An 11796-nucleotide genomic window follows, 5' to 3' on the forward strand; every position below is an offset into this window, starting at 1 on the left:
GCTCAATAAAACAGAATAGAGAGCCCAAAAATAAACCCACATTTATACGGTCCATTAATCTATGACAAAGGAGGCAAGAATATACCTTTTCAATAAATGGTGCTGGGAAAACTGGAGAGCTACAGCAAAAGAATTAAACTGGACCACTTTCTTACAACATATACAAAAAGAAACTCAAAACAGATGAAGGACTTAACTGTAAGACCTGAAACCATAAAACTCCTAGAAGAAAACATAGGCAGTACAGTATGATATCAGTCTTAGCAATATATATATATATATATATATATTTTTTTTTTTGGATCTGTCTCCTCAGGCAAAGGAAACAAAAGAAAAAATAAACAAATGGCACTATATCAAACTAAAAGCCTTTTTCACAGTGAAAGAAACCAATCAACAAAATGAAAAGGCACCTTACTGAACGGGAGAAGATATCTGCAAACGATATATCCAACAAGGGGTTAATCCAAAATATATAAAGAATTCATACAACTCAACATCAAAAACAAAAATAACCCCATTTAAAAAAGGACCTGGGGCTTCCCTGGTGGCGCAGTGGTTGAGAGTCCGCCTGCCGATGCAGGGGACATGGGTTCGTGCCCTGGTCCGGGAATATCCCACATGCCGCGGAGCGGCTGGGCCCGTGAGCCATGGCCACTGAGCCTGCGCGTCCGGAGCCTGTGCTCCGCAACGGGAGAGGCCACAACAGTGAGAGGCCTGCGTACCGCAAAAACAAAAACAAAAAAGGACCTGAAGAGACATTTTTCCAAAGAGGACATGCAGATGGCCAACAGGCATGTGAAAAGATGCTCAATATCACTAATCATCAGGGAAATGCAATTCAAAACCACAATAAGATATTACCTCACATCTGTCAGAATGACTGTCATCAAAAAGACAACAAACAACCAGTGTTGGTGAGGATATGAAGAAAAGGGAACTCTTCTGCCCTGTTGGTTAAGGTTATAATTGGCACCACCAATATGGAAAACAGTATGGAGGTCCCTCAAAAAATTAAAAATAGAACTACCACATGATCCAGTAATTTCACATCTGGGTATTTACCCAAAGTAAACAAAAGCATTAACTGGAAAAGGCACATGTGCCCCTACATTCACTGCTGCATTATTTACAATAGCCAAGATATGGAAACAAGCTAAGTGTCCACTGATAGATGAATGGATAAAGAAGATGGCACATATACATACAAGGAAAGATTGCTCAGCCATTAAAAAAAAATGAAATTTTGCCATGTGTGACAATATGGATGGATCTAGAGGGTATTCTGTGAAGGTTAGAGAAAGACATATACTGTATGAGCTCAAATGTGGAATCTAAAAAACAAACAAAATGAAAATAGGCTCAAAGATACAGAGAATAAACAGGTGGTCATGGGTGAGGGGGCGGCAAAATAGGTGAACAAGATGAAGAGGTACAAACCTCCAGTTATAAAATAAATAAGCCATGGGGATGTCATATACAGCATAAGGAATATGGTCGATAATACTGCAATAACTTTGTATGGAGACAGACGGTAACTAGACTTGTGGTGATCATTTTGTTATGTATGCAAACGTCAAATCACTATGTAATACACCTGAAACCAACATAATATAGTATGTCAACTATATTTCAATTTAAAAAACAAAAAGGAAAAAGGAAAGAGAGAGAGATCTCTCTCCCTCCATGTGCACCAAGGAATGGTCATGTCAGAACACAGCAAGAAGGTGGCTGTCTACAGGCCAGGAAGACAGTTCTCACCAGAAACCAAATCTGCTGGCACCTTGATCTTGGACTTCTCAGCCTCCAAAACTGTGAGAAAATAAGTTTCTGTTGTTTAAGCCACCCAGCCTATGGTATTTTGTTATAGCAGCCTGAACAAACTAATATGGGTACATATTTCACTTATTTTTCTCTTTCTTTCAAACTCTTTCCAACTCCTTTGATGGGAAGGTTCCAAAAACACCAAGGTCGTTCCAGAGCCAAAGGAGGGGGAAAAAAGTTGAAAATTATGGGCTTCCAATATTGGAAAATTTGACAATCTTCCTCCAATAAAAAAACTGGCCATGCACTTATGAAATGTGTTTGGAATGTCCCAAAGAGAAGTCATACAGTATTAGAACTAAAGAAGGGCCAATAAAGTATACACTATTTGAAGTAACTGCATTCAGAATAATTAAGTAAATATGTATCTAGGCAAGGTCCACCACAACATCATCCCAGGCAAGGGAAACACAAGCCTCTATGCAGATGAACACTCTAGATCTATTTATAAAGAAACCCTCAGCAATTCTGCTCACAGATTGCCTGGCTGCCCTCACATCTTCAGTATTCTGTGCCATGAAAAAGTAACTGTCAAGGATAATAGGAACATGATTTGACCTACTTTTCCCTAGACGCCTGCAAGGTCTATAACTCTGGTTCTTGTGTTTATTTAGTTACCACATCTTTGGGACACATTTCCTCACTTTCTTTGCAGGCAATCCTGTATGCCACACGTTAAGGTCATTTGTGGGTAATTCCTAAACTCCCCTGGTCATGGACTTAAAGATGTCCTATTACACTCAGCTAATCCTCAAAACATCCTTCTGAGGTAGATCATGTACAGTCATCCCTACACGGGAAGAAAAATTCTTAGGAAAGTAGGAACACAGCCTAGAAAGGCCGAAGACCTCCATCAGTTCAGACCCCTCCCTGACCAGATGAGTCCATACCAAACCCAGTGCTTCTCCCTAACTCTCAAGTTTCCACAAACTTATCTTGCAAGATCTGAAAATCCCCCAGTAAGATCTTTTAAGGCAGACAACCAAGACTTCTTTTTTAACTTACAGTCCAAAAAATCTACACTGTGGCAGCTTCTCGGTCAAGTCTCCTTAAGGATGGCAAATTTTTAAAAGCTCAGTAAAACCCACCAAAATGTGCCCAAGGCCCCGGTGAGCACGGACACCTGACAAGTCAGCCCCGTGGCCAGAGGCCCCGGCAGGGCCTGCTGGGTGACTTATGAAAGACCCCAGGCCGCCCCGCTTCTCTTAACCGCAAAACACGTCTGACCTGCTCGGGCCATTAGATGCCCTTAGAACCCAATGAGGCACCGTCCTCCACCAGGAAATCCTATCGAACACACCAGCAGGAAGTCAATATTTAAGATTCTGGGGGAGTCGCCGAGTACTAAGTGCTGGCAACTCGGGAACCCGGGAGCTAAAGCTCGCCCCGGAGCTTCCAACTCCGGGGTCTCCCCCTCGTCCGTAGCGTCGGCCAGAGCCAGTGCCGATGCCCAAAGCTTGCAACGAGGCGTCCCAACACCAGCGCACACGTCTCATGCCCCCTGAAAACGGAGATCCCACTCGTGGGGCCTGAGGCTCGCTGTCGGGAAAGGGCTGGCCGACTGTTAGGCACCGGACACCTGCAGCTCCCCCTCTGGGGACAGGCAAACAGCCCTTCTTCCGGCGATGCTCACGGTCCCGCAGCCTGAATCCAGGTGCGCTTGGGTTAAGTCAGGTGCATCTGGGGGAAGGGCAAACCTTCGCTCCCCTGGGGGAACCCCACGACCCCACCGTCCCGGGTGCCTCTTCTGCCCAGTCTCTCACAAGGGGGCCCCTCCCGGAACCTCCCCAACTTCCAGACGCCCGCCTCGGTCGCCCGCGAGGGTGGGCGCGGGCTCCACGTGCGCGCCGCCCACGCCCATCCCGGCCGGCAGGACCCGGACACTCACCCGGCCCCCGGCGGCGCTGCGCTTCCTCCGCAGAGTGAGGCCGCTCCGCAGCAGCGCGGGCAGGTCCCGCAGCCGCGGCCGCGGCGGCAACTGCAGCGGCTCGCGCTCCGGCTCGCGGGCGCTCGGGCTGCGGCGAAAGGCGCCGTCCGCCGCCGCCACCGCCGCCGCCGCGGCCAGGGCCGGACTCTCGCACGGCGGCTGCATCTTGACGGAGCCCACGGCCATCCTCATGCCCTGAAGGCGGCTGCGGCTGCGGCGCCGAAGGCCCTTCTTCACCGCGCTCGCCTCCGCGCGTCGTCCAAGCCTTCGCTAGGCAGTGAGAGGGCGCGACTGCGGCTCGGGCGCGGGGCGCGCAGCCCGCCGCTGCCCATTGGCGCGCGCCGCGGCCCCCGCCAAGCTCAGCCCCACGCACCTCCCCTCCCCGCCCAGGTGCGCCCCGCCCCGCCCCGCCCTCTCCAGCGGCACACCTCAGCCCGAGGACCTGGACGCCCGTGGACCTGGACCCCGGCAGCCGCTCCTCGGACCTTGGACACCGTCTCTTCCACAGGTGCGGGATCCCCAGAATCCAGCACCAAACCCACTCAACTGCCCGGCCCATCCCCCAACTCCCTTCAGTCTGAAAAGTCCCGCTTCGCCCCCTTTTCCTCTCTGCCAGCGTTGAACTTCGACCAAGCGAGCTGGGAAGTCTGGAGCACACCAACCCCACCCCGTGTGCGCAATGGTTTTTTTCCCCGTTCCCATCACAGCCTGGCTCAAAATCGTAATCGCTATTCCCAAAAATGGTTTTTGCCAGAGAACTTCAAATAGGCTCTGTATTCTGCTACAAGTCAAACACCAGTGAGGTAGAATTGCCCCCCCGCCGTCCCCTCTTTGACACATTCATCATTAAAGGCTAAGGGGAGAAGACTTTTGTTCGTTCGTTATGCTAGGTGTTTAGCAAAATAGGTTCAAGTCTGGTGACCTGGAGGTGAATCTCTGCTAACAAGTTGGAACTTGACCCTCCCTAAATGCCTGATGCATATGATGAATGTGCTTGGTGAAGCGTAAAGGCCTACTGTGGTGTGAATCATTGTTTACACCATTCCAGGAGGTAGGAATAGTGGAGCCCTGGGAATGAAACTATTCCAGCAGGGCCTTAATGTCCAGATAGCCGTGAAACTTCACCTCCCAGATCAATCTGTCTTCAACAAGGGCCAGCCAGCGCTTTTACTCCTTATCAGTAGGACACTGGGGTCCCTATCTTTGCCTAAGACTTGTAAGAATTGAGTAAGCTTATTCACGTTAAAAAAAATAAAACTGACAAATGAGAATTACAGGAGATCGGGGCCCTTGGTTGTGCCCTCAGCCCTCTCAAGGTAGACGCTTGGCAAATATATACGGAAATATGGCCACGTAAGGAAAAAAGAAGAATGACCTGTGACCTCTGCCTTCAAGAAACTTAAAACTTGGCCCAGGACTAGATACACATATAAAATAACAAAGATATTGCCTTGTACTCTTAGTAATTGCCCAGTGAGTGTGAATAATGAGCATTGAGGGCCACAGGAGCGAGGAAATCCTTCTGGTCTGGGACAGGCAAAAGTCAGTGAAGGGAGCTTGAGCTGTGCCTTCAAGCTGAGTCCAGAAGCTTCAACCAGGCAGAAAGAAGGGTGCCGGTCCTTTGAGTAAGAAGGAAAAACATGAGAAAAACACCAAGGTGGTAGGACACAGAACATATTGGGCACTGAATGTGTCATACTGGTGGGAGAGAGGGATCATGTGATAGAGAAGAAGGAGAAAATATCAGAATGGATGCTGGTGACACACTGGAGAAGGCCTTAAATCCTGTCACCTAAAGCTGTGTGTGTTTACTGGAAAGGGCCCTACAATAAACTCTATCATCCATTACAATTTCCAAATACCTATCTCATATATTGAAGGCTGAAATCCTATTTGTATGTACCATATGAGTGTACCAGCTTATATAATGTTGAAATACTTCTGCTTCCACTGGTAGTTCGGCATTGCCTTGAGCCCCTATGTCATACTCCAAACTCCCTCCTGAAACACCAACTAAAGGTCCACTAGACCTTTAGTCCTGGTCCAGTAGAGGCCCTCCAGGACACTTGTGGTCAGTTATCACTCTGATTAGGGGATGCTTGTGCCATATCGCCCCTGATAATACCCTTTGAATCACACCATGAACCTCCTCTGCTCTAAAATAGAACACTGTGTTCTGACTCCTAGGCCAGATCCTTGGTCTTCACACTCCTTCACAGTGCTTCTCAATGCAAGACCAGGGAGTTTGGCCTTTATCCCATAGATTTTATGGTATTGACCAAAGTTCTAAAACTCAATATCAACAGGACCTTTGGAAAGTGGGCTTGGGGTAAGCTGCTAAATGACAATTACCATATAGCCATGGTATAACACAGGCAATAGGGAATAGCAGGAATGTGTAAGCAGAAGAGCCATGCCACTATTTAGCTCAAATCAAGCAATACCCCACCCCAGGACCTTTGTACTTGCTGTACCCTCTGCATGGAATACACTTCCTCTGAAATGCTGTCCAGTAGAACTTTCTGCAATGGTGGAAATGTTCTGTATCTGCTTTGTAGCCACTACTCATATGTGGCTTTTGAGCACTTGAAATGTGACTAATGTGCCTGAAAAACTGAATTTTAAATTTTATTTAATTTTAATTAATATAAATTGAGAGAGCCACTTATGGCTTTGGGCTACTCTATTAGAAAGCATAGTTCTAGAATTCAGTGTTACCATTCCTCTACTCCTTAAGCTTTTTTTAACTGAAATGTCTCCATTTCAGTGAGGCCATCCATGACCATGTGATTTTAAATTGTAGCCCTTCCCATCTGCCCCTTTCCTGCTCTCTTTCCTAGCCCTCCAATGTTGCCATCCAACATTCTATGTATTTTACTTATCGATTTTCTCTGTTGTCTGCCTCCCCACAACAAGAATATAAGTCCCACAAGGGCTTGAAAGTCTTTTTCCTTTTGTTCAGTATCTAGAACATATGAGTTGAAGAACTGAATTTTACCACATATAAGGACCCAGTTTTTCAAAAGGAGCTTAATCTGGATTTTTACATAAACTCTCCTGATTTTGCAATGTTGGAAGTTAAAACAAAAAAGCAAATCCTATGTATGCCAACATTGCACAGGTCAAACAAAACCACTGGAGTATCAGAGCTGATTTTTACTTAGGAGAATGACATCATCAAAGTTAAAGTTTATGGAAATACATATGGTAAGAAAACACAAGTTTTATTGGCTATTTGCAGTGAGGGGCAATGGGAGACCAGGAAGATAACTTTGACTTTCACCTAGCTACAAAGGGATGAGGGTTTGAATGAGTGGGGTCAGTGGAAAAAGAGAGAGGTTAGATGTCAGAGATTATAAAAGAAAGCTCCTCAGGGCTTGGACACATGTTAGGAGGAGTAGAAAAGTACTTCAGGTGGTGATACAGATTGTATTTTACAAAGATGACCAACACAGCATCTCCTATCCCTACGATCTTCTGCAGTACAATCTTGACACGCCCCCATGAAGAAAACAGGATTTATTTCTCCATCGCCTTGAACCTGGGCTGGCCCTATGACTACTTTGGCCAGTAGAATCCTGCAGAGGTAACAGTGCCTGTTCTGTAAGTAGCCCCTAACTGACCTGGTAGCTTTCACTTCCTACTCTCTTGGGACGCTGGCTCTTAGGATGCTCCCACTCAGAGCCCAGCTTCCTGTGAGAAGCCCAAGCCATCTGGAGAGTCTAGATAGATGTGCTCTGGCAACTGAGCTCCCATCCAACAACCAGCATCAATTGACAGCCATTTGTAAGCCATTTGGAACCTCCGGTCTAGCCACGCCTTCACGTGACCCCTGTACTAGCTAACATCTGACTGCAGCCACGGGGAGAAGCCAAAGCAAGAACTCCGCAGCTGAGCCCAATCAACCCACCGAACTATGAGAGTTAGCAGCAAATTGTTTTAAGCCACTCAGCTTAGAGGTATTTGTTACACAACAATAGATGACCAGAACATATGGCTCAGAAAAGTGTGAAGAACATACTCCCTTATGAATTCAAAAAAATAATAATAAAGGGAGATTTATACTTATATTTGTATGTGTGTGAAGAAACGTGAAGTTTTTTTGCAAGTGGTCAGACTTGGCTACATGAGAAAGGAAAGAAGGGAGGTGTTTTTCAAGCATAATTTTTAATTTTTTTTTAATATTACCTATTCAAAAAAATTCAATTAAAAAAATGGCTCTGGATTTAGAGAAGTCAGGAAGTAGGGGGAGCTGGTTTTGGGGATTTTCGTTTTACATAGCAGTTAAACCAACTAAACTAGAAGGCACCCCAGTGAAAATGTGACCAGCAAGAGCAGAGGGTGAGCTGGAGCTCAAGAGAAAAGACTGTAGAGATAACTATGTTGGGGTCCAAATATCTGAGAGTAAAGGGTGGAACTGGACTGCAGTGCTCAGAGGACAGAAGGGAGCAGAGACACTCAACCCCTTGCTGCGCTGGGCCCTTGGAGAACACACAGCATGTGTCTTTCCATTTCTACTTGTATGAAATTTGAAGCAGTGACTCACCTTGGTTTTCCCCCTTTAATTTTTGTGATCCCATGTGATTATCAAGAACGCCAAGGAGAGACTTTCCTGGTGGCGCAGTGGTTAAGAATCCACCTACTAATGCAGGTGACACGGGTTCAAGCCCTGGTCTGGGAAGATCCCACATGCCATGGAGCAACTACGCCCGTGCGCCACAACTACTGAGGCTGTGCTCTAGAGCCCATGAGCCACAACTACTGAGCCTGTGTGCCACAACTACTGAAACCCGTGCACCTAGAGCCCGTGCTCCAAAACAAGAGAAGCCACTTCAATGAGAAGCCCGTGCACCGCAACGAAGAGTAGACCCCGCTCGCCACAACTAGAGAAAGCCCATGTGCAGCAACGAAGACCCAACACAGCCAATTAATTAATTAATTTTAAGAAAAAGAACGCCAAGGAAAGCATCTGTTAGCTGGGTTTTTTCCCTTGTTTTTCCCCTCCCTGTGTACCTACCTATCTCCCGATAAATGTACACAATGTATGTCATGCTAGAGAGTCTCCTAACACCATAGCTACCAGGACTTTGGTGAGTCCTCCCTGGTGTCCAACCCTTCCCAACATCTCTTGTTTTAATTTTTCCTCTATTTAAGATGTTTTGCATTGCTTTACCAGCTCTCTGAAATGGAAAACCTAAATACAATTTCGCCTCTCTATTCAAGCCTGCCAACACTTTAATATGTAATGATCAAAACAGATTGAATCAGACCTTCCCAAGGACTAAGGGTGAGCAGTGGGAGGTCAGAGGCAGAGTTTGCACTGGAAACCCAATACAGCGCATACCGCCTCTGCTGAGAATACCACGTATAACTGTGTATTGGATACTAACATTATTTTTGTTTTCTTATGGAATGAATATGCAGGCAAGAGAAATGTAGCAAAATAATGAAACATGTTTCAAATCTAAAAATGTTAAGCCTTACTCATTTTAGTGTTCAAGCATCATAAATAGAACTATCAGCCATCAGATGGTTCATGACAAACCTGTGTGATACTGTGCTACTATTTGTGTAGTGCATCACACACTATGCGTCATGCAAATATTGCCCTCAGGGATGGTACATTTTTTCTTACACTGTTAGCATTGGTGGCTCCAGCCAGAGACTGGCTGATAAGGGTGGATGCTCCTCCTTATAAGTTTGTCCTCTATTCCTTACACTCATAATCTTGAAACAAAATCCTTCTATTCATGCCTTTTTATATGCCATTTACTGTTATCATCCTGGAAATTTCTTTTTTTAAGTCAGGTGTGCAAGTTTACCAGGCCCTTGGGTATTTAGGACACTGGTGCAAAAAAATACCCAAGAAGACAGAGCAAGAAGGCAATAAGAGAAATAACTTGACCAACAGACAGCAAGAAAGCCAGGCCAGTCTTGTCCCATCCTCCCTACTCTGCTATGGAAATCTACTCATCCTTTCACAGATCAAACAATATCTCCTCCCAGAAGCCTTCTCTGCTCTGCCCATTGGGATTAATCCTTCCTCAGGTAAACCCCAGAGTATACCTACTACTGTGAATCTACTTTCACGGCCTCTCTTATCACAGTTAGTCTTGTATTTGAATTAAATGTTTGCATGTAAGACCTAGATGAGGTTATAAAACCCTGGAGGGCAGAGATGTTTCATTTTTGTATTCCCCTCTAGTGTCTATTGCAGTGCCTAGCACACTGTAGATGCTAAGTTAAAAAATGCCTGCATGAATGAATGCTGGATGAACAAATGAATGAACAAAGCTGTGATTAGCCAAACACTGTCATCCTAGGTTGAGGAAAGCAAGCCAGAGGTCTTAGCAGATGCAGAGTCTCAAAGGTCACAGGAAAATACATTATCCCAAGGGTGATGGGAGGCTATAAATGGACTCCAGATGGTGGCATGTTCAGATCAGCAGGGAAGGAAGATGATTTTAGCATCAGTATGTAGAGTGCTTTAAAATAGGGAGACGTTGAAAGCTGGGCAGCCAGCAAAGCAGGTTACAGAATCCCAGGCATGAAGTATTAACATGGTAATCTATAAAATCGGGTTAATGGAAACTTCTGTGTTTTCCTTATAATACTTGCATCCATGCATTCTGTGAAGAGTTTCTGTGCTAATTAAATGAGGTGACGCTTGTAAAGCTGTTTGCAAACCTTAAAGCGCTGCACCTAGAGCACTGCCGTCCCGTAGGGGTGAAAGGGAAGGGAGAGATGAAATGATGCCTTGGAGAAAGCAGAGCCTGCACCAGGACGGCAGAAGGGAGTGGGAAAGCAAACAGGGTATCAAAGGTCATACCCAACCAGAAGACAGAGACCTTTGACAGTATGTTTCTTCCTGTTTGTGAATTTGAAACATCTGTAGCATTGACGCAAGCTAAGTACAGAGTAAGCAGTGAGAAAAGCTGCCTTAGAGCATTCTGGCAACATTGTATGAGTTCAAATTGGTACTCAAAGATCTTGGTGAGAAGATATAGATGTGGGGCTAGAGAACACTCAGAGCAGGAATGTCTCCTAAGTTCTTAAATATAAAGAAGCTCTTTAGCTTAAAGAAGATGACAGCACTCAAGGGACAACAAGGTCATTGTTTTCATATACCTTGAATACACAGAAGAGAAACTGGACTCATTCTATACAGAGTTAAGACTGAAGATGGAAACCACAGAGTAAAATTTCTTCTCAACATAATAAAGGCTTTTCTATCCACTTAAAGTCCATTTTGAACCTAATATGGTCCTTACCCTTGCAAAATAGGGGGCTTACACCAGGCTTCATGGAATTTCGTGTTATCAGAGGCATGATTGGATTCAGTGACCTGTAAGTTTCCATCCAACCCAAACATTTACTTTTTTCACTGGCCCTAGTGAATACTGAAGTGGTTACATAAGGCAGCAATTCTCAAAGTGTGGTCTGGGGACCTCTGGGGATCCTCAACACCCTCGCAGGGGTTCCATACGGTAGAAACTATTTTCTTAATAATGCTAAAATATTATTTGTCTTTTTTGTTCTCATTTTCTCATGAGGATACACTGGTGTTTTCCAGAGGCTACGGACATGTGATATTGCAACAAACGGAATGCAGGAACAGATAAGGCACTCCAGCAGCTCCTTCGAAGCCAAACATCAAGGAAATTAACAAAAATATAAACAATGCCATTCTTTTCACTAACTTTGTTTTGTTTGGGGGAAGTTATTTTTCATAAAACATATTTCTATTAACATATAATCTGTTTATTATTAAATGAATTAATAAATATTTAAAAATTTTTGCTCTTTTCAATTTTAATACAGTAAGTATCCATAAACATGACCCACAGAAAACAAAAGCTCAATAATTTAAAAGTGTAAAGGGGTCCCAAGACCAAGGAACTTGAGAACGGTTATTATAAGGCATGGTTAGAAAAAAATTTATCTCTGATAGTAAGAAAGGACGGAGATGTGAACAGGCTAAAAAAGCTTTCTGCCTTGCCCACTTCCCAGCTACCTTTGCTGAAGTAATACCACTTTCATCCTGA

General features: G+C 45.0%; 1 protein-coding gene and 1 long non-coding RNA gene across 6 annotated transcripts in view; one reads left to right on the forward strand and one right to left on the reverse strand.

Annotated features, from left to right (window-relative positions):
- RAPGEF5 (Rap guanine nucleotide exchange factor 5) overlaps positions 1-4221 on the reverse strand; it is a 219917-nt gene extending 215696 nt beyond the window's left edge. For 3 of the 5 annotated variants that reach the window (XR_003432022.1, XM_027102657.1, XM_027102656.1), the window contains exon 1: positions 3713-4031. Coding sequence is in view for 3 of the 5 variants with exons in the window: in XM_027102657.1 (XP_026958458.1) it covers positions 3713-3943 (231 nt within the window). In the remaining 2 variants the exon portion in view is untranslated. Of the gene's footprint in view, positions 1-3712; positions 4032-4179 lie in introns of those variants that run through there. The other 2 variants (XM_027102659.1, XM_027102658.1) reach the window with 2 other exon arrangements.
- Positions 4222-6273: 2052 nt separating this feature from the next.
- On the forward strand, positions 6274-11502 carry LOC113618467 (uncharacterized). The gene is made up of 3 exons (XR_003432023.1): positions 6274-7354; positions 9556-9799; positions 11325-11502. It is a non-coding gene; the product is annotated as an uncharacterized LOC113618467 (long non-coding RNA).
- Positions 11503-11796: the final 294 nt, after the last annotated feature.

The sequence above is a fragment of the Aethalodelphis obliquidens genome, unplaced genomic scaffold (assembly GCF_003676395.1).
Source record: "Aethalodelphis obliquidens isolate GAN/ISIS:26980383/991018 unplaced genomic scaffold, ASM367639v1 scaffold5, whole genome shotgun sequence".
Taxonomy (NCBI): Eukaryota; Metazoa; Chordata; class Mammalia; order Artiodactyla; family Delphinidae; genus Aethalodelphis; species Aethalodelphis obliquidens.